Source organism: Aquarana catesbeiana, linkage group LG01, assembly GCF_042186555.1.
Source record: "Aquarana catesbeiana isolate 2022-GZ linkage group LG01, ASM4218655v1, whole genome shotgun sequence".
In the NCBI taxonomy this organism is placed as follows: Eukaryota; Metazoa; Chordata; class Amphibia; order Anura; family Ranidae; genus Aquarana; species Aquarana catesbeiana.
This window is the reverse complement of record NC_133324.1, coordinates 89,812,650-89,836,277: the sequence shown is the minus strand read 5'-3', so window position 1 is coordinate 89,836,277 and position 23,628 is coordinate 89,812,650. Positions and strand designations below refer to the sequence as shown.

The 23,628-nt window shown below is 41.9% G+C and overlaps 1 protein-coding gene across 4 annotated transcripts in view; it reads left to right on the top strand.

Annotated features, from left to right (window-relative positions):
* DAB2 (DAB adaptor protein 2) overlaps nucleotides 1-23,628 on the top strand; it is a 272,840-nt gene that overhangs the window by 111,942 nt on the left and 137,270 nt on the right. For all 4 annotated transcript variants that reach the window (XM_073621614.1, XM_073621624.1, XM_073621634.1 and 1 more), the window contains one exon: nucleotides 14,417-14,605. In XM_073621614.1, coding sequence (XP_073477715.1) covers nucleotides 14,518-14,605 — 88 coding nt within the window. In that variant the 5' untranslated portion in view covers nucleotides 14,417-14,517. The remainder of the gene's footprint in view (nucleotides 1-14,416; nucleotides 14,606-23,628) is intronic.

Below are 23,628 nucleotides of genomic sequence, written 5' to 3'. Positions count from 1 at the left end.
ACATAATTTGAAAACATTGTGGTTTTGTCAGCCATTCAGCTACACTTTGCACCACATGTTTTCTACGTTTTCAGATGACTCAGTCCTTTCTGTTTATGTACAACCTCGGCCACTGTGAAAAGCCAAACCCAGGTTGGATTTTGGGAAAATAAGCATGCACATCCAGCGCTAGATCATAAGACCAAGACTGCCTTATAGTTCAGAGATGATATAGACACTTATTGCCTTTCCATGGCCTAAAGTGAGGATTTTTTTGTCCAGCTTATTGTAAAGAATTAACCAAAATTGTTTTATGTGGGCATTGCTGACCTCCTGCTTACTGAGCAACCGTGGTTACATTCCTTTCTGAGTCACTGATCCAGGGCAAGCATGTAGATCAAATTATGATTTAAGCTTGCCGCATTAGCGGTGATTCAGATGGCATTGTACCAGAGTATCCAAATAACAGACCAGGCAACCAGTATTTCCAAAGTGGTTAGCAATGGCAACCCACCTATATATCTCAAGACAAGTTTAATTTAAAGCTGAACTTCCCCCTTGCCCCCACCCATAGGTTAGTTAAAAAAAAAGAACAAAAAAAAAAAAATGTAATGCCCATGGCCATATGACAAGCCAGGTACCAAGTCTTCTGTTTTCTTCCCCACCAAAGAGGAAGGTCCTTCTTTGAATGTCTATGCCTCATAATGTGTACACTTTCTATTGGTCCTCTTAGGATCAAGAACAGTGGTCTCCAAACTGCAGCCCAAGGGCTGGATGTGGCCCTTTGCTTCCCTTTATCGGGCCCTTGAGGCACTATTTTTCCCACTGACACCAATGATGGGGCACTATTCTTCCCACTGACACCTATGATGGAGCACTATTTCTTCCCATGATAGCAATTATAGGGCACTATTCCTCCCACTGACACCAATGAAAGGGCACAATTTTTCCCACTGATACCAACAATGGGGCACTATTTCTTTCCACAGACACCAACCAAGGGGCACTATTCCTTCCCCTGATAGCAATTATGGGGCACTCTCACTGACACCAATGAAGGGGCATTGTTTATTCCCATTGACGCGGGGCATTTTCTACTGGCCCCCTCAAAGTCTAAAGGACAGTAAACAGGCCGTTTGTTTGGAAAGTTTGGAGACCCCTGATCTAGAAGACTGCATGTTTATGATGATATTAGCAAAATGGAACCGGCTGTCACTCCTGGAAGCGCCGCAGTGTGGCCATAGCTTCTTCATTTTTGCTTTTGTTTTCTTTAAACATGCTGATTTGGTGTCTTTCTTGAAAGTTACTGTAACTTTAAACTTTAAGCAGAGATTTGCTTATAACTGCAGCAAAATCCATGACTTAGGCTTTTAGTGTTTTGAGTTGTTGATCCTACATATTAATTTGACTGATAGGAGGTAGTAGTTAGCTGTACTGCAAAGTTAAAGAAAACCTGTCCTCATAAAATACCAACAAAATAGCCCTCACATACACACTAGGGTCAATATTTAAAATTATTAGCCCTGCCTGCCAGAACCACAACACAGAAATAAGAAAAAATGTGTGTAGTGCCCTCTTCTAGTTTTTGGCTTCACTGTAGTGAGTGGAGCGGTGATTGATTGTTTTGGTCTGGTTTCCAAGCTGGGGGGAAGGGAGTGCATCCCCCGAAACACATTAGCTTCCCGGCATTGTGGTGCATTGGATGGGGTAACACTTCACCATCACTGACCTTTTATCGGTGTGATACAATGTATTGATTGTGTTCCTCTTTTGTGAGTATGAATTTGGTTTTACTGTTAATTTTTTAATAAATTCTTTTGGTAATGCACTAGACGTTTTGCGCCCTCTTGTTTGTGTTTCTTCCAAGCTGGGATGTATAATTTCTCTCACCAGCTCCTGGAAGAACCCTAATGCCCTGTACACACGATAGGATTTTCCGACAACAAATGCTTGATGGGAGCTTGTGGTCGGAAATTCTGACCATTTGTAGGCTCCATCTGACATTTTCCGTTGGAATTTCCGACAAACAAAATTTGAGATCTGGATCTCAAATTTTCCGACAACAAAATCCGTTGTCGGAAATTCCGATCGTGTGTACACAATTCTGACGCACAAAATTCCATGCATGAAATTCCACACATGCTCGGAATCAAGCAGAAGAGCCGCACTGGCTATTGAACTTCATTTTTCTTGGCTCATCGTACGTGTTGTACGTCACCGCCAACATTTCCGACAACGTTTGTGTGAACGTGTATGTGCAAGACAAGTTTGAGCCAACATCCATCGTAAATTAAAAAAAAAAAATTTTGTTGTCGGAAAATTCTATCGCGTGTACAGGGCATTAGAATATAGGGCAGGGAGTGTCAAATGACCAGCATAAATATCTATCATGCTCCAGCCAGTCCCTGAAAGAAGGTGTCCAGAAGGTAGCTGGGGAGGTGATAAATGTTTGGGAGGCCTTTCCAGAGTGTTCTTTCACTCAAGGACAGTTCCAGTTCTTCTGGGGCTGCTGCCACTGGGAAAGTGAGCTACTGGAACAAGGATTGCAGTCTGGGTCTCAGATGGAGCTGGGTTGAGGGCCTGCAGGAGTTTGCTAAAGGACTTTTGCTGGAAGGGATTATCCCAAAGTCCTGGTCAGGAGAAGGATATTTTTATCTCTGTCACTGAGGGATCTACCTGTGGATGATGAATGGCAGACAGCTCTGGGGACATTGTGAGTGAGACCTGCTTTGGGACTGTAGTGTAAGATGTTCCTGTAAGGATTTCCTACCAGGAAGTTATCTCACTGATTGCTATTATTGTTTTGGAGTATCCTGTGACCCTAAACCCCTCTCCTGCTCAAGTTCTTCAGCAATAAATAGCAAAAAGACATCCCCTAGGCTGAGCCATTATTGTCGGTGTGCGTGACACTGTGCAAGTGACTGGCAGCCTCTGTACTACTGTAGGAGACCTGGGTATATTCTCAGTGGTGTGAGCGCTACAATTGCTTCAGTAGAGTTAGCGTAAGGCTAGGACCCTTCTCTGCTGTCTGTTTCCCTGTTGCCGATTTTCCCAAATTTCCTGTCTGGTCAAACCATTGTCAGCTTGACAGAAAGTGAGGAGAAAGCTCCCAAATGGAGCCCTGAATAGCAGTAAAATTCTGACAGGGGTTCTGCTCCTTCCCCACTCAATCCAAAACTGAAAAGAAAAGTTTTACAACATACACTTTAAAAAAGAAATCAAGGCAGACATAACAAAAACACAAATGGTTGCTGTTATGTAATCATTAAAAATTAATTGGTGACCCTGCTACTGAGTCATTTAGAGGATATAGAAGGAGACCGGTATGTTAAATTGTGCCTTACTTACTCGCTATTTTATGCTAGAAGGGAAATCTTGCTTAAATGGAAGCAGAAGAAGGCCCCATATAAGGACTCGTGGCAAAAGACGATCAATAATGTGCTACCACTTTACCGAATCGCTTATGAGAGTAGAAACTGTCCACAGAAGTTTGATAAAGTGTGGTTGAATTGGGTTGATGCATGCGGCTGAACCCTGGTTGACAGGGGGTCGCCTCTGTTGAAGACCCGAGGCCCTATTTTTGGAGGTCTCCTGGCCCGGGCTGCCCCCCCCCCGGTGCCATTGTCGATACCCCCACACCTTGTTGAGTGCCCCCATAGCAAGCCGTTTGTTATGGGAGCACTCTTGTGTGCACGCTCCTGAGCCCCTGCTCCCTCGTCAGTGGATGTTATTGCCAGCAGCAGGAGCCAATGGCTTATGTTGCTGTATCTGAGCCAATGAGGATGGAGAGAGCTGAGAAAGACTTGGCTCTTGTACATATCGCTGGATTGAGATTGGGCTCAGGTACATATTTAGGGAGGGCTCCGGGGGAAGCTGCATGCATACATTTTTTGAATGCAATAAGGTAAAAAAAAAAATGTTCTGCCTTTACAACCACTTTAACTTCTATGAGTCCCAAAATGAATAAACACATACAAAAAAGGTGCTTGTGAGGGTGTGTTGGTACCATTCCCAATTTAGTCCTCCCCATAGATAAATAGTGAGTTACATTAGGAAGTGGGAGGAGTCTGGGCAGAGAGTTGAGAGGAGTGGAGTGGGACTCTGCAGCTGGCCCCCATGGGACTTGTGGGGCCTTATCTGCAGAAATGCAGTGCTTCCAGCATTTGGGATTCCCCAGCTAGAAGGTAGGTGGAGGGGTCCTAGTGCCCCAGTTAGGAGAAAGTTGGAGACACAACATAGATGGTCTAACCTGGGAAAGTGTCGGCGACCGCTACCATAATGGTGAAAAGCTGTATGTCCCAAAGTTGTATGCCCTGAAGTTGTTTGCCCTGAAGTTGTTTGCCCTGAAGTTGTTTGCCCTGAAGTTGTATGCTCTGCAGTTGCATGCCCTGAAATTGCATGCCCTGAAGTTGTATGCCTTGAAGTTGCATGCCTTGAAGTTGTATGCCCTGAAGTTGCATGCCTTGAAGTTGCATGCCCTGAAGTTGACCTCTTGGCAGTTGCCTACCTTGAAATTATGCACATAAAGTTTTGAAAATGTATTGTACTTCTTCTTACTACTAGTGGGCTATCATTGCAACTGGTACCTGGCTGTGTTGGGAAGAAGTGTCAGACATGGTATTATATATATGCTGGTGAATGTATGCTATTTGACTCCCTCTGGAAGCAGGTATTCACATCAACATAAATTAGGGCAAGAATCCTAGTGGCGGTACCTGGGAGTAAAACGTTATGCCAACATTCTATTGCCACTACAGTCTGCAGTGCACTGCACAGATGCACAGACATTGCCTTTAATGACACATGCATTTTAGCATGTTCTGAAGCTTGCACTAAAATGTGAATGTATGAACAGGTCCATAGGATAATAAACCTACCTACTAATGACAGCAACCATGGCTGAGGCCATCACCCTGATCCTAGCAGCCATGAGTCACATACATGGATTGGGTGGCAAAGAATCTCAACCTCTTGGGATTTCTGGAATCAGAGAGTTCCTAATTGCATTCTATCATCTTTCTCAGAGCCAGGAAACAAAACTAATATGGATTTTCAACAGCTCCTTCTCTGCTGCCTATATATTCATTGTACACTCTGGTGTTCCTCTTTTTTCTTTTTTTTTTTATACAATTTGTAAGCTAGATGGAGATAACCTTTTTTATTAGATAATCCTATATACAGGTCAGTGTTTGTATTGGATTTCTTCTTTAAGTGAAATCTCACAGAGCCTTAGTTATCTTGGCATTCTCTGTGTATTTACCCTGACAAAATATTCCTGGAGGTTGATTGGAGTCTCATATTGAATTTGCAGGGGAACCGATGCTTCTCCGCAGAAGGTACTTTGGTTGTATTGCTGGAGGGTACATAATGTTTCAAAGGGGGGAAAGTTACGTAACACTGACAGCTGTTCTGATGTTCCAGTCTCTTGGGTTTATCTTCCTGTAATTTGGTTTTACTGAGGATTGTTTACATCAGCACTGTGAGCTGTGCGTAATACGCTTTTCTTGTCTTGCCTGTTTTTCAATGTAAACCAGAGGTCTAGAACAAGACCAAGCTGGGAAAATCAGCCTGGTCTGTAAGGTGTATGGTTGCCCATTTGTGACTGTGAGCAAGCTTTGCTAAGCCTAATTGAGTAATATTTTTATGTATAGGTGCCAGAGTTGGCTTATTACAGTAGTCAAAAACAACTTTCCAGTATGTACAGGGTAGCTTGATCTCGTAACTAAAATTGCTAGTGGTTAAGCAGTAGGGGTGCATTTTTAAAAAATCAGCGGTGTGGTCATAAAGACTTGCATATGTTAAATGCACAGCAACATGCTCTATAAATATGTACTGCGCTCCACTTGCTTTAGGTGTCCTAACCTGGAAGAGCACAATTAAAATGAATGGGGCCATCAAAAAAAAAAAAAAAAAGGTACGCTAAGCAGAGAGAACTCCATGAAATAGTGCAGGCTCAGTACATTTTATGAATGGGTCACTAAATGCAGACTGTGGTATTCAGAAAAATTGCAGAGTATAATTGTGAGCAAATAGTGATATCCGCTTTCCGTTATAAATCCCCCCCAAGGGTTTATTCACACTAGCGGTTACGTTGAGCTATGGTTTTTGCATCCCCTCCAACTATAGCTCCCAACTGTCCCTGATTTCGAGGGACAGTCCCTGATTTGGAACAATGTCCCTCTGTCCCTCTTTCCTCCTCATTTGTCCCTCATTTTGGTCTGATCTATATATTTGTATATAAAATGCACTTTTTATCTTTCAAAAAGTGTTTCCCAGTGCTAAACCTTTCGTCTAATTTCTAAATTGCTGCATATGTACATTTTAAAAGCCATTATAAAGTAGTGGTAAAAATAAGTCCTTTTGGTTTAATTAACCTTTTTTTTTAATTCTGCTTTAAGGGGGCGTGTCCTATGCCTACATACGTTTGTTAGTAGGTGTCCCTCATTCCCATCTCAAAATGTTGGGAGGTATGCCCCAACTACTCCCCCTTTAGCTGCATGGGCAGCTGTCCGGGGTGTACACATGCCATAGTTATGCAGTGCTTTGCTTTGCAGGAATTCTACTCCGTTTCGTTTTTAGTGGGCTGTAGATTGTGACGGATGCAAGGGAATGGGGTCACTCTGCAAGCACCCCACAACCGCTTGCAGTCCACGCAGTTGTGTCATGCTAGGGGAGGGTACAAGGGGTTAAAGCAGACCTGATATATCCCGATACCCTCTTCCCTTGACTGTCAAAATAATAATCACCGATCCAGTTGGGTTCCAGTATGACTGCAAAAAATGTCAATAGCTTGGATGTAGATTACACATGGAAAGCTGAACAGACTGGTGAAAAAAAATAACATTATTATTATATTGATTTCTAGAAAGAGCAAATCACAAATTTACAAGTAAGATACCACTTTTGATTTTTTTTTTGCTGTTGCTTCTGTGCAGGACTTTTTTTCTCAGAAAATAGGTGCAGGAACTCAACCATGCCCGCCACACTCGCATACCTGCCAAATGGCATCAAATAGTAGCTCTTCCCTCTGCATACAACCCCCTCCCTCCACTGCCCTCATCTTCTCCCCCCTCCTTAAAAGCTCCATCATTTGTCATATTTCTTACCTTTGTTGCAGTATTAAGCTGAAAAACCTAACCGGCTATAGTACCTCCCAGCATACTATACTATACTACAGTCACTTGCAAGGGAGATCATGCAGTAGGAGCATCAACAATTGGTCACCAGGGAAAAAATGGAGACCACAGAGAGTGCAGCCTACCACTCACCCTCTCCTGCCCATGACTGCACTAAACCCAGGGCACCTGTTCTGTATCTCCCTTGTCCCTGTCTGGCACTCAGTGGGATCTGCGCAGGGGATCTGACCTGTGGGAGCTACTGGGAGATGAGCTATCACTTGTAAATGCAGAAGCTGGACTTCAGTGTTACCAGGTGATAGTGGTGAGCAGGGAGCAGAAGACCTGAGCCAGAGGTGGTGGAACTGAGTTCACCCTAGTTCGTAAAAAAAAGCTCTGCTTCTGTGCATTCAAAACATGAAATTGAGGTCTTGTTACTGATAATGTAACTTACATGTAATGTGACACATGTAGTTGATTTCTCCATTTTTCTAATCATACAGTCTTGTACCTTTGTCATTTGGCTCCCATACCTCAGGAGGGTATGGCTACCCCTAGAAAAGAACCCTTGTGCTAGGATCATCCAGCATTTACTCCAACCAGCCTCCCCTAAAGAAGGGAGTCACTAAGCATCTCTTGGGCTAATAATGCACTTAGAACTGTTCAGTTGTATTTGTGCAACAAAGCAAAATAGTAGAAGCCTATTTGCTTTCATTAGTCTTCCAAAGTTGTGCCAAAATTAGCTGAAAAGCTTTACAAAAAAAGTATAGTGTGTACGCGGTAAGTGCGTTTTGGGTTATTATTGCAGTGTTAAATTGGTATTAAACTCAAAAACATTTATCGTAGTGGTTCTCAACTTGGGGGTCGAATGACGATTTGCCGGGAGCCACCGAATCCTGGGCTGTTCCTGAAGCCCTCGCTGCTCTCCCAGCCTCTTTGCGGCCACCCAGCTGGGCTGTTCCTGGAGCCCGCAGCCACCCACTCAGCTTCTTCGCAGCTGCCCATTCAGTTCATGCATGGCTGGGGGGCAGAGACTAGAGGTCAGCTGACAGGTGAGGAATGTGAAGTGGGAGGGGCTGGAGGAGACCCTATCTCCTCATTTTGGCATAGGTGTCACTGCTACGATACAAAAGTCCCCACTACAGTTCTCAGATCAGCAGATGACCTTGATCAAGAGCACCTAAGTTGGCTGATCAGAACTCCCCCCAGCACTGCCACTCATCCTAACTTTCCGCCAGCACTGCCACTCATCCTAACTCTCCGCCAGCACTGCCACTCATCCCAACTCTCCGCCAGCACTGCCACTCATCCCATTACCCCCACCCCTCCCAACCCCCACCAAGGAGTAAGAGAAGGAATAAAAATAGAGAACATATGGAAGGGAGAATAAAAGAGGGGGAGGAACAAAGAAAAGGGGAGAGAAAGAATAAGAGAAAGAACAGGAAAGATGGCTAGAGAGAGGGATGGGGAAAAAAAAACAAGAAATTAGGATAGAGCCAGATAAAAAGAGAACAAAGAGAAGGAGTGGTACATCCTAAAATGTACCATAAGGGGTTTTAATACTGTACGAGTGGAAGGGACTCAGGGAGCGCTAAATGTCCGTGGGTTAGGAGCGCAAATTACTTGTCTTGCCTTTGGTGCTGGCAACCCACCCTATGAAAATAATTTTACTGTTAGGGGTCCCCACAACTTGGGAATTTTTTTCAAGGGGGGTTGAGAACCACTGCTTTATCATATTGCAGTCATGGGCGTCCGCATAACTTTTTTCAGGGGGGGGGCATTATTTTAAAGGTAACCCATGCAATATAAAAAGATGCACATTCTCTAGGCTATATTTATATGGGCATGGCATGCCTGGCCTGAGTAATTTCCAATACAAAGTGATGCTGAATTATCTCTTATATAACACATATCTTTCCAGTGGAGAGCTATATGTGTTATATAAGAGATAATTCAGCTTCACTTTGTATTGGAAATTACTCAGACCAGGCATGCCATGCCCATATAAATATAGCCTAGAGAATGTACATCTTTTTATATTGCAATGTATTGCAATATATCTGTTGTGGCCATATTTTGATCTTGATGAAAACAGCCTATACAAAGTGAAGAAGATGATTTATCTCTTAACATACACAGACATATCTTTCCAGTAATAACTTTCCCAGCAATATATAAATCAAAATGCTCCTCCTAACTGCTGTTACCTGTGGTTCTTCTTCTGTTGCTTGCAACTGTATATGCCACTCACTTCAGGTTAGGATTTCCTGTGATGTTATGTTGAGTAGGCACTGACAGCGTATCACTCAGCGGCTCGGCCACTGATTGCACTGAGTGGGTGGCACCGGCCGCATCTACACAACATGTGCACAGGCAGGCAGCCAATCACTGAAGAGGAGCGGCGGAACGGCCGAGCTGCCGAGTCATCTCATCCGATGATCAGGCGGGGGGTGAGGGAGGGACATCGGATGTATCAGGACAGAGAGCAGCCGGCTGACTCAGAAAAAGTCAGCGGCGGCCACTGTAGCTGGCAACTGCAACACCTTCTTGACGATTCCGGGGGGGGGGGGGGGGGGGGGGGGCAATTGCCCCCCCCCCCTCGGCCCCTACATGCAAACACCCACTATTGCAGCTTACCAATTCTTAGATGTAGTGGCTGGGCTGCATTCATTTTCTGTTTTTAAGGCTTTGTTTCCTTTATTTTCACCTGGTGATCCGTCCAGTAAGTCTGTTGTTTTTCAAAAGAACAAGCGGTCCTGCAGATGTAGCAGTTAGAGAATTGAGACGAACCATTTACAACTGACGGGAGTGCTTACAATGATCAGCTTTTATTTATGTAAAACCTTTATCCCAACAGGAACACAACTGCTGTGTAACTGCAGTGTAAGTTGGTGTTTGGCTTCAGTTTGTTAGTGTACCTATATAGGCATGGCTGAACAAAACCCATAAACAAATTGCTCTTTACTCGGTATGGAGTCTGTGTAAATGAGCCCTTGACGTAAGTTATCACCCATCCGGGGAGTGCATTGTTTTCCATGAGTCAGCTGACTCCTGGGGGGTTGATTTACTAAAGGCAAATAGACTGTTTACTTTGCAAAGAGATTTTCCCCATAGCCTAATGCCTAGTACACTAGAAAATCGAATGAAAAATACCGCTTTCGAAGCGATCATAGGATAAGCTGATCCTTAATACACAGTTTTCGAGAGCCAACCATGACAGTTCATCCGAAATTATCCAAAGGGATCTCATACAATACCATAACATATGATTTTCGTTTAGTCAGTACAGTATTTGTCCAAACAAAAATAAAAAAACAGAAGAGCAAGGCCACGCATACTCGGAAATGAAAGAATACATTACTATACAGTACATCACATTCAGGGTAGATAAAAATCAATGATTTTTAAAAAAATTTAAATCGGATTTGTTTTTATTTAAATCGATTTTTATTTTTATTTTTAATAAATATATTTCAATAAAATGCTTTTGGAGTAAAAATCTATCTAAAGATAGTTTTCTTTCTAAGCTACATTAGTAATTTTGTTTATTCAGCATGAAAATGGAGCTTAGTTATGTAGCATGAGGCTGTATATTCTGCAATATTTACATTTTTGGTAAAATCATTCAGGGAATCCAAGCTCTGCAAGCTGAGATAACATGCACTGCATTGATGCATTCACACAATTTCACAGTCACCATGAGATAAAACAAAGTTCAGGAATGTTCCTTTATTCCATTGTTTTGCAAATCTATGTACACTACAAACTGTATGATTGAATTGGTTCTGATATTGATATTTTACTAGCTTGACAGCTTATTATTCTAAATAGGAAACCTTCATTTATTCTGCAAATATTTAGGTGGAGTTCCACCCAAAAGTGGAACTTCCGCTCATCTGATTCCTCCCCCCCCCTCTGGTGCCACAATTGGCACCTTTCAGGGGGGTGCAGATACCTGTCTACTACAAGTATTTGCACCCACTTCCTGGAATAGACTCCCGTGGGAGTCATGCCCCTTCCTGCATCCTCCCCCCCGCTGTCTCCTGGGAAACACACAGGTCCTAGGAGATAACGGGTACCACTCAAGACGTGCAGAGCGACTCGCGCATGCGCAGTAGGGAACCGGGAAGTGAAGCCGCAACGCTTCACTTCCTGATTCTCTCACAGAGAATGGCGGCGGCAGCAGCCGAGAGCCGAGCGATCGATCGGCTTCGGCTGCCGACATCGCTGGACTCCAATACAGGTAAGTGTCCATTTATTAAAAGTCAGCAGCTGCAGGATTTGTAGCTGCTGTCTTTTAATAATTTATTTTTAGGTGGACTCCCTCTTTAAAGATTCTAACTACCAGCAAGAATAAGTCCTTCCATTTAAAGAGCACCTGTCATTTCAGATCCATCATGGCAGCACCTGTTAGCGGACATCCACTCACCTGCTGCCGCCACGTCCCTCACCTTGTTGTGTCACTGCTGCATCACCAACCGTCCCATTAAAGTGAATGGGACTGTCGATGAGTCAACAGCGGGTCAGAGGAGGAGCGGCTGTGGGACAGAGATGACAGTTGCTCTTTAAAAATTATAATTTAAATCAAGTTGATTTAAATCAAGCCTTTTTACTAGTGATTTAAATCCACCCTGAACACATTACATCATTTCCGAAGTTGTAAGTCTGTCGTTCGTTTAATAACCTCTTCATTTTCTATATGAGACTAGTATGCAAAAAAAAAAAGGATGATTATTCGTCCCATATACTCATCGTGTATACAAGGCATTATGACTGAGGAGATGCTTTGCTGACTTAATTTATCCAAACATGTGTAAGCAAAAATGCTGTTTTTTTTATTATTTTCTTTGCATGGGATTGGTTATTCTTTGCAAAATAAAGTTTCACCACATTCACAAAACTTGGGAGAAAAACGCCCTTGCAAATTGCAACTTCCCTTTGCCATATGAACAGCCTACTTACTTTAGTAAATCAACCCCATAGACTTGTGAGAATGTGCAGTACCTATAAAAGTATTCCATCCAGGCTAAACAGTTATCAGCAAACTAATAAAAATACTTTTATTGAATATAGGAATTTTGTTTAGATTAGTCAATAAATGGAGGTCACAGTACTTCTCCTTTAATAAATCAACCCCACAATAGCTAAACATTTTTCTATGTAAAAGGTAATTCCCTTTTACTGTTTCTAGTAGTCCCTTGGCAATCCAGCCTTCTTGATCATATTCTGCCATGGTTGCATGGGGGCTTGTAGTCAAACAATTGATTTCTACTAACAAGACCAAATGGCTACACATGTACTGTTAGCAACTCAACTTGTGGAAAACCCAACTTGCATAAAGGTTTACAGAACATCATTTTTACATAGATTACAAGTGTTCACGTCAGCCACTACGTCAGATGAGTGATAAAAGGATGTAAACCAATCAGAAGGTTGATGTGAAAGGAATTGTTTCTTTATAACAGTAGCGGTTTGTAATCTTCTGGTTAAATAGCAATAATATCTGTTTACTTATGTAATACGTTCAATTTTTTGCATACCGATTAGCTGAATGAGCGGCACACTGCAGGTTGAAGGACTGAAAAGCTTTCTCTTAATCCCCCTGCACAATATGCTTGCCTTATTGAGCCGTGTGGCGCTTATCCAGTTGGGTGAAAATGTCAAATGAGATTAAACTGAGGCCAGTTTTCTTTCATCTCCTCTTACATAAACTAGAAATATAAGCCTGTTTAATCAATAACAGAAAAAAATACATGTCGCGAAGTACTGATACTGACAATACCAGAATGTATAAAATATTACAATAAGAGTGTATAAATGCGTCACTTATGGTCAGGTAACATCTTGAACTTTTAATGAGGTTTTAGGGATTTAAGAACCAATAGTGTATCTTTGGTTTACTGTGTTGGAAAGTAAAGGTTGAAGAGGAGAAAGCAGAAGTTTCCTGAAGCTGGAGACTGCCCACTCATATATAAATTTCCTGACAAATTCAACCACATTCTACAAACTTTTAACTGCGAAAACTGCTGCATGTATCAAGGCAACCTACCAACAACAGTATCACCATTAGAGACCATGTGTAGGATCATCCATCCTCCAATACCAAGCTTCCACTGGCTCCCTTAAGAATCTGGTGCCAGGCCAAAAAGGAGATGTCCACACTCTAAATATACTGTAGGGCATAAATCTCCAAACTTTCTTAGCAAAGAGCCTGTTTACTGTCCTTCATGCATTGGAGGGGCCAGTAAGACCAGTGGGAGTAGAAAATGATGCAGCATCAGTGGGAGTAAACAATGCCCCATCATTGGTTTTAATGGTTGGAATAGTGGTCTGTTGTAGATATGTGTGGGAGGAATAGTGTCCCATCAATGGTGTCAGTGGAAGGTGCCCCATCATTGGTATTAGTTGAAGAAATAGGGCCATATCATTGGTGTCATTTGGAGAAATAGTGTCCCAATGGTCAGATAAAGGCAGGCAAAGCGCCACATCCTCCCCTGTGCTGCACTTTGGAGGTCACTGTTGTAGAGGAATAAATAGCTGCACACCAATGACATCACAATTTGCTTACCTTTATTCCAGGAAACCACAGTGACAATTCCCCAGTCTAATACATGTCACCTTTCAGGGCTTAGTTATGGAGGAACTCGATGACTAACCCCTTTTAGGTCTGAAACGTGTTAGAGTGGACAGTCCTGAGGCTGGGACTTGTTACTTTGTGGAATACCAACAGTGTCAGTCTAAATTGGCAAACAGTAGGGTTGGCTTTGATCATCTTGATTATTTTCATAATGGAAAGCTAGTTGAACTTTTTGAAATTCGCAAAAAATTGCCATGTGTGTGGCTAACGCAAAGGCTGTATTTTTGAGGAGCTAGGATAAAGTTCTTTAACAACAATACCCACATTTGCTTCGGCCTCTCTAAGTTTTTTTTTTTTTTTTTTTTTTTGAGGAATCTCTAGAGTTGGAAATTAAGGGTAACAGCTTCTGTGTAATGAGAGAGTGAGAAGGACCGGCTTCAACAAATCTTCTGTACCTGAGAAATGGTTGTTCCCAGTGGGTGGAGATGTGTCAAAAGCAGGAGGACTTTAGTGTGTAATTCCAGCCTCTGAGGATGCAGTGAGAAGTACTGGTACATCACATTTACTGTACAACACCTTAGGGACCTGACAAAATGAAAAATAAGCTTTGGTTTTATTGATTAGATGCTGTTGTTTGGTGCAGGTTACCACTTTGAATAAAGATATAAGGGCATTAGAATTTTTATTTTGATTGTGTTTTTCAAGTACTGATATAAATTAATTAATATAAATTTTTGTCTTTCAGATATAAAAATGGCCATCTACTGAACTTTGAACCCTGGAAGTTCTATAGTTGTTTTTATTGTGTTTTTAATGATACTGACATTGTGAATCCGGCCTTCAAACATGTCTACTGATGTGGAGTCTACTACCAGCACTTCAACTGACGTGGCACCAGCCAGCAAACTCGCAACAAAGAAGGAAAAGAAAAAAGGTACCTTTCCGAATGTGTGTACTGAGTTGCTTATAAAAAATAGGTTAAAACAAAAATCATTTGACACAGTGTTATGTAGATATTGGCAGTTTTGAGTCACCCACCGGCTTCTTATATATCCCAGGGGTTCAGGTGGCAAAATTTCTGGGGTTCTCAGCTTGGGTTCTGAGCTCCCCCCATCTATGAAGAACAGTATTAGGAGTCTCCTTTCTCGGTTGGAGTGTTCATTAATTTTACTCTAGGAAGACTGTAACCATATAAATATGTTCATTCAGTTCCTTCTGATCTCTCCCTTCAATTATTGCAACTCCTATTTCATTGGCCTAGCCTTATACAGGCTACCCCCCCCCCCCCCCCCCCCAAGTCTTTCATGAATGCTGCTGCTAGAATCGACCATCTTGCAAACTGTCATCTGTGCCAATTCCTCCACTGGCTTCCACTAGACCATCATATAAAAATGGAAATACTAACAGCAGCATACAGAGCAATCCACAACTCTGCCCTAAGCTACTTCATCAACTTAATCTCAAACTATCACCCACAACCTCCTGCTCTCTAGCTCCCTCCTACTATGCTTGGCTTCAGGACTTCTCCAGAGCTTGTCCATCCCCTGGAACCCCAATCTGCCTCACTGTCTCCCAATCTATCGTTCTTCAGCAGTCCCTGAAAACGTATCTTTTCAGAAAGGCCTATTCTGACTTCACCTAAAACTCTCCCATCCTCTGATTCTACCCCAATATGTCTGGCTATCTCCTACTCTGTCCACCCTAATGTGATCCCTGAAATGTCATCTCTTCAGGGAAGCTTATCCTGCCTCCACTGAGGCATTAGTTTCCCCACTGATCCCCCACAGTTATTATCTTGTGTATGACTTGCCCCTTCTTTTTAGATTATGAGCTCACGTGAGCAGGATAATCTTCTCACTTTGTAGAGATTTTCTCAAACTTCCTGTTGTGTATCCAGACAGGAAAGTGCAGAAACATTTCGGGAAAGAGAAAGCAAAAATAATATGACAGCAGGGTGAATCTGATTTAAATCAAGTCGATTTAAATCACAATTTAAATCAGGATTTAAATCAATATTAAAAAAAGACTTGATTTAAATCAACTCAATTTAATTTATAATTTTTAAAGAGCAACTGTCATCTCTGCCCCACAGCGGATCCTCCTCTGACCTGCTTTTGACTCACCAACAGTCCTATTCACTTTAATGGGACGGCTGGTGATGTGGCAGTGACACAACAAGGTGAGGGATGTGGCAGCAGCAGGTGAGTGGATGCCCGCTAACAGGCGCTGCCATGATGGATCTGAAATGACAGGTGCTCTTTAAATGTAAGGACTCATTCTTGCTGGTAGTTAGAATCTTTAATATTTGCAAACAAAATAAAGATTTCCTATTCAGAATAATAAGCTGCCAGGTTAGTAAATATTCCCAAACTAGGTCTCTTTTACGGCCTGCTGCCATTTTGCTCCTCAAAAGAGGAATAAAGCACTTCAAGCTATGTACAGAAAGATCAAAAGGTTTATAAGCTGCTTAAAAGGTTTCACTTTAATTTTTACTGCTTGGCCTTCCTCCTCACACTTAGAGCCTTGTACAGATTCATTTCTTTTCAAAAAAAATCATACAGTTTGCAGTGTACATAGATTTGCAAAACAATGGAATAAAGGAATATTTACTGTGAAATTGTGTGAATGCATCAATGCAGTGCATGTTATCTCAGCTTGCAGTGCTTGGATTCATTGAATGAGTTTGCCAAACATGTAAATATTGCAGAATATACAGCTTAATGCTATATAACTAAGCTCCATTTCATGCTAAATAAACTAAATTACTAATGTATCTTGACTAAAAAACTATCATTAGATAGATTTCTTACTCCAAAAGCATTTTATTAAAATAAATTTGATAAAAATCAAAAGAATCTGATTTAAATTTAAAAAATCTTATTTTGTTTAGTTTTTGTTAAAAAAAAAAAAAATATATATATATATATATATATATACATATATATATCATTGATTTTTATCCACCCTGTCTGACAGGTGCTATACCCTTACCTATCCTACCCAAAACCAAAACAAAAGTTATGTATACATTCTAATGGATATGTGTACATTGGTGACTAAAGAGTGCCCATGCACTGTATAGCCCAAACAAAGATTAACCATTTACCGACCAACCACCGCAGTTATACTGCCGCAGGTTGGCTCGGCTGTGAGCAAATCGCTGTAGGTGTACATCGGTCCCTTTTTAACAGCTATAGCAGGCGCGTGGCGCCGGAGCCGATGTGCGTGGCTGGCGGCCGCGATGTCCGCCAGCCACCCGCGATCACTCTACAGAGAGCCAGAATGGGGATCTGTCAATGTAAACAAACAGATCCTTGTTCTGACAGGGGAGTAGAGAGAGATTGTCTGTTCCTAGCGATCAGGAATAGTGATCTCTCTCTACTCCCTGTCAGTCCACCCCCCCCCCCCACTTAGAAAAACCTCCCTAGGGCCCTTGATCGGCCCCTAGTGTTAACCCCTTCCCTGTCAGTGTCATTTATACAGTAATCAGTGGCTATTTTTAGCTCTGATCACTGTAATAATGTCACTGGTGTCCGATCTGTCCGCCGCAATGTCGCAGTCCTGCTAAAAATCGCTGATCACCGCCATTACTAGTAAAAAAAAAAATTAATAATAAAAATGCAATAAATCTATCCCCTATTTTGTAGACGCTATAACTTTTGCACAAACCAATCAATATACGCTTATTGCGATTTTTTTTTTCTTTACCAACAATTTGTAGAAGAATACATATTGATCTAAACTGATGCCGAAATTTTGTTTTTTAAAAAAGTTTTTGAGGATATTTATTATAGCAAAAAGTAAAAAATATAGTTTTTTTTTTTTAAATTGTCGATCTTTTTTTGTTTATAGCGCAAAAAATAAAAACCGCAGAGGTGATCAAATACCACCAAAAGAAAGCTCTATTTGGGGGGGAAAAAAGGACATCAATTTTCTTTGGGTACAGCGTCGCACGACCGCGCAAGCGACTCAGTGTCGTATCGCAAAAAATGACCTGGTCATTAAGAGGGAAAATCTTCCGGTCTGTAAGTGGTTAAAGAGTAAATGGTGCTTTAGGATAACTGTGCATAAGTGTTGAAGACTGTACAAGCTATACCTACATCTGAATCACATATGAAGCTCTTAACTTAGCTTGGCAACTGTCAAGTATACATCAAGTGCTGCTGGTAGGGTTCAATGCACCCTACTGCTAGCCAAAAACTGCATTAACACTTTTTGAACCTTTATTGAATCCTGGAGGATATGAATACTCACATCTGCAACAATGTCTTGTTGAGTGACAGCGGAACCCAAGCAGGAGTTGACCAAGTAATAGCTCCCTATGCATTGTGGGAGCCAAAGTTTTTTTTTTTTTTTTCCAAACCTATTTATTTAGTCCATTCCCTGCATGAAGCCCCGCACAGCAATAAATATAACAAACAAGGCACTGCGGCTGTTATATGGTTAATCCAAACCATGTACTTTCAGAGCCACAAACATCTGGCTTGCATGCTAAGTGCTGAATAAACTACCCACTGAATCCGCAGAAATCTGATAGTACAGGCTTCCTGGGCAGATTTACAGTCTCTCCGCTGCTTGTCAAGGATATCATTACCTTATTGTGTTACATGAGAATGTACACTTTCCATGGGGCATATAGCTGCTTATTGTTTGAACAATTAAACTAGTGAAAACAAAAATGCATCTATATATACAGTATCTCACATAAGTGAGTACACCCCTCACATTTTTGTAAATATTTTATCATATCTTTTCATGTGACAACACTGAAGAAATGACACTTTACTACTATGTAAAGTAGTGAGTGTACAGCTTGTATAACAGTGTAAATGTATTGTCACCTCAAAATAACTCAACACACAGCCATTAATGCCTAAACCTCTGGCAACAAAAGTGAGTACACTCCTAAGTGAAAATGGTCCAAAGTGTCAATATTTTGTGTGGCCACCATTATTTTCCAGCACTGCCTTAACCCTCTTGAGCATGGAGTTCACCAGAGCTTCACAGGTTGTCACTGGAGTCCTCTTCCACTCCTCCATGACGACATCACGGAGCTGGTGGATGTTAGAGACCTTGCGCTCCTCCACCTTCCATTTGAGGATGTCCCACAGATGCTCAATAGAGTTTAGGTCTGGAGACATGCTTGGCCAGTCCATCACCTTTACCCTCTGTTTCTTTAGCAAGGCAGTGGTCGACTTGGAGGTGTGTTTGGGGTCGTTATCATGTTGGAATACTGCCCTGCGGCCCAGTCTCTGAAGGGAGGGGATCATGCTCTGCTTCAGTATGTCACAGTACATGTTGGCATTCATGGTTCCCTCAATGAACTGTAGCTCCCCAGTGCCGTCAGCACTCATGCACCCCCAGACCATGACACTCCCACCACCATGCTTGACTGTAGGCAAGACACACTTGTCTTTGTACTCCTCACCTGGTTGCCGCCACACACGCTTGACACCATCTGAACTAAATAAGTTTATCTTGGTCTCATCAGACCACAGGACATGGTTCCAGTAATCCATGTCCTTAGTCTGCTTGTCTTCAACAAACTGTTTGCAGGCTTTCTTGTGCATCATCTTTAGAAGAGGCCTCCTTCTGGGACGACAGCCAAGCAGATCAATTAGATGCAGTGTGCAGATTATGGTCTGAGCACTAACAGTCTGACCCCCCCACCCCTTCAACCTCTGCAGCAATGCTGGCAGCAATCATAGATCTAGTTCCCAAAGACAACCTCTGGATATGACGCTGAGCAGGTGCACTCAGCTTCTTTGGTTGACCATGTCGAGGCCTGTTCTGAGTGGAACCTGTCCTGTTAAACCACTGTATGGGTCTTGGCCACCATGCTGCAGCTCAGTTTCATGGTCTTGGCAATCTTCTTATAGCCTAGGCCATCTTTATGTAGAGCATAAATTATTTTTTTCAGATCCTCAGAGAGTTCTTTGCCATGAGTTGCCATGTTGAACTTCCAGTGACCAGTATGAGAGAGTGAGAGCGATAACACCAAATTTAACACACCTGCTCCCCATTCACACCTGAAACCTTGTAACACTAACAAGTCACATCACACCGGGGAGGGAAAATGGCTAATTGGGCCCAATTTGGACATTTTCACTTAGGGGTGTACTCACTTTTGTTGCCAGCGGTTTCAACATTAATGGCTGTGTGTTGAGGGGACAGCAATTTTGAGGGGACAGCAAATTTACACTGTTATACAAGCTGTACACTCACTACTTTACATTGTGGCAGTGTCATTTCTTCAGTGTTGTCACATGAAAAGATATAATAAAATATTTACAAAAATGTGAGGGGTGTACTCACTTTTGTGAGATACTGTGTGTGTATGTATGTATATGTGTATATATATATATATATATATATATATATATATATATATATATATATATATATATATATATATATATATATATATATATATATATATATTATATAGTCTAGTGAGTTAAAAGCCAATTTCATGTGAAAGGGATGTCTGTGTTTTGGGTGGGCACCTACTGTCATTATATACCGGTATCTCATAGAAACCCAAATGGTAATCGCATTGCAGCTTATCACCTGAGGACATAACTGGGTCTGCTAGTCTACCAAATTAATTATAAAACATAATCAGCCAAGTGCTAATTATTATTATTATTATTTTTTCTTCAAACACAGCCACACTAACATGCACAACTATATACAATGCTTTGGTTTTTTTTTTTACTAAGGCACTGTGATTTACTATATACTATGTATTGAATATAACATTTAAGGCAAATTCTACTAGGTGAACATAAAAAAAACCTTATTTTTCTTCAATTATGAATTTTAAGGGGGTATAAAATTACAGTTTGTAATGGTTTTCTCTTTTTTTTTTTTTTTTTTAACAATACATTTTTATTTAAGTATAGTAATTAACACTATCATTGTTGAATAGTGTATATGGCAATGTATATTTGTATTGTTAAAGCGGAGTTCCATCCAAAAATGGAACTTCCACTTTAAGGGAAGGTGACCCCCTGACATGCCACATTTGGCATGACATTTTTTGGGGGGGTGAGTGGAAGCCCTCTTTTCAGAGGGTCCCAGCTCCCACTTCCTCCTGGCGCTCCGCGGCACCAGAAGTAAGTTCACCTCTCCCCCTTCCCACATCACAGGTCCCAGATGATTGCCCGGCCAGTCACAGCACGCAGCGCGGCTCGCCCATGCGCAGTAGGTGCCCGGCTGTGAAGTCACAGCCGGGCACCCACAGTGACAATGCCGGCGCCGCAGAGAGGAGGGGGAGAGGAGCGGGGCTTCGTTCCCCCGCATCGCTGGACCCTGGGACAGGTAAGTGTCTGATTATCAAAAGTCAGCAGCTGCAGTATTTGTTGTTTTTGTAATTGTTGTAATTTTTTTTTTTAATTGGAAGTATAATTGGAAGCTTTGAGTATAATATAATGGAAGGTTTGTATAAGATTATTCAGTTCTTGATGTCCTGGACAAGCCTACCCCTAATATGTTCAAACTGTAGGCCTGAGATGGTCATCAAGTTAAATCTATAGTTATATCCACTTAAACTAAAATAGGGAAAATAAGGAAAAATAGAAGAAAGGAAAACAAAAATGATAGACTACACCAAAAATATACTCAAATGATTGTTCAGAGTATTTCAATCCGTGATGGTTTTCTAAAACGTTTATATGATTTTTTGATTTGGTTACCTCTTACAACTAATCATGCAAAATTTGAACCAAACAGGAATCTAGTTGATACAAAGGGACTGATTAACAAAAGGCGATTTAGACTGTGCACTTTTCAAGTGCAGTTGCACTCCTTAAAGAATACCCAATCAGGTGCAAGGAAAATTATTTTGCTTGCACATGATTGGATGATTGAAATCAGCAGAGCTTCACCACATTCACTAAGCTCTGGGGAGGATACGTGCAACTGTAATTGTAAAAATGCACAGTCTAATTGTCTTTAATAAATCAGTCCCTTTTGTATCAACTAAATTCCTGTCTGGTTCAAAATGTTCATGATTAGTTGCCAGAGGTAAATAATTAAAAAAATATCATATAAACTTTTTTGGAAAACCATCATAAACTGTATTTTTATACTCCTTTCAAATTCATAATTGAAGAAAAATATAACACTTTTTTTAATGTTCACCTAGTATAATTTGCTTTAAATGTTATATTGAATTCATAGTATATAGTAAACCACAAAATGTCAGCCTGTGCAGTTCTTGGTTTATAAAGAATCCTTGTTGGGATATTTTAAATCCTTATACAGGACCATAAACCGCTCAATTCATTCCCAGCCTGGCTCGGTGACTTATGGACAGGTTTTGGAACTCTTGTAAATGAGGGATATAATGGCATCAAACCACAGCCGATGAACACAAGTAAATATAATAGCCTTGGGTGGACGGGCCTTCCAACACACATTTTATAGGTCTTTCTTTGGTAATAAGATTATATCCTACACAACACAGTTCATGTAGAATGGGAACTCCCTAGGTCATTGGTTCGCAAAGTGAAGCCTGCCGACATGCCAGATGGTCTGCTGTGCTGACTTAAGCATCTCTCTTAGTAGGAAACCCCAGCATGTTCATGAAATGTCAGATTTACTTAAAGCAGGGGTCTCAAACTGGCGGCCCTCCAGCTGTTGCAAAACTACAAGTCCCATCATGCCTCTGCCGGTGGGAGTCATGCTTGTAACTGTCAGCCTTGCAATGCCTCATGGGACTTGTAGTTTTGCAACAACTGGAAAGCCGCCAGTTTGAGACACCTGACTTAAAACAACTTAAATCGTAATTAAACTTCCACAAAAAAATGTTTAAATTGGGCCTTTAGCTATAATGTGCTCATATGTACAGCCTTTTAGCATGTTATGGTAGACTTACCTGATTAGTGAACACCTCCATCACTGCACTGTCAGAGCCTCATTTGGTCACAAACATTGTTCTCTTCTCCCAGTGTTCCTTCCGGGTTCTGACTCTTTGGCTACTTGAATGACGTCACACCGGCGCATGAGAGTCATATCATCACAGCACAGAACACGGCTCTAAATGTGCGCTGAGATGCGCATGTATGACTCAGTTTATACAGACACTGGCAGACAGCGAGAAGGGATTATGTCAGAATAGACCAGTAGGTCAAAGGGTTAAAGGAGAAGTTTGGGTATCTAAAAAAAAAAAAAAACCACATACTCCCCTCCATGCCACAACTCCAGTCTTATGATGCAGCTGTCCCCTGCTGGCACTAAGCCTGAGAACTGAGTGATCACGTGACCATTGATCGTTCAGTTCTCAGTCTTCTCAGAGCAGAGTGCAGTGACTGTCGGTCACTGTTCTCTGCTCTGCCCCTCCAGTGCTCACTGGAGCGCGGGAATAGGAGGGGGCGGGCATGGCCAGCTCTGGCTCTCAAGCACTGAAAGCTGGAGCCAACTGTCAGTCAGCTGGGTGGATCCTGACAAAACGGTCGGGATCCTTTCAGAGCTTGGAGCAGCTCTGTGATGTCAGCTAACGGTGAACCTTAGCCTACTGTCAGTTGATTCTGGATCACAGGAGAGCACAAGTATGGCTGTACTTCTCTTTTAAAATCACTTTAACACACTTCCTGTCCTAGGGTGACAATGCTCACTTACTTTGTGTTGTCACCCTCGGGCAGAGGTCTCCAAACTTTTAAAGCCAAGGGCCAGTTTACTGTCCTTCAGACTTTAGGGGGGCTGGACTGTGGCCAGTGGGAGCAGAAAATGTCCTGGTGTCAATGGAAGGAATAGTGCTCCATCATTGGTGTCAGTGGGAAGAATAGTGTTCCATCATTGGTGTCAGTGGGATGAATAGTGCTCCATCATTGGTGTCAGTGGGAAGAATAGTGCTCCATCATTGGTGTCAGTGGGAAGAATAGTGCTCCATCATTGGTGTCAGTGGGAAGAATAGTGCTCCATCATTGGTGTCAGTGGGAAGAATAGTGCTCC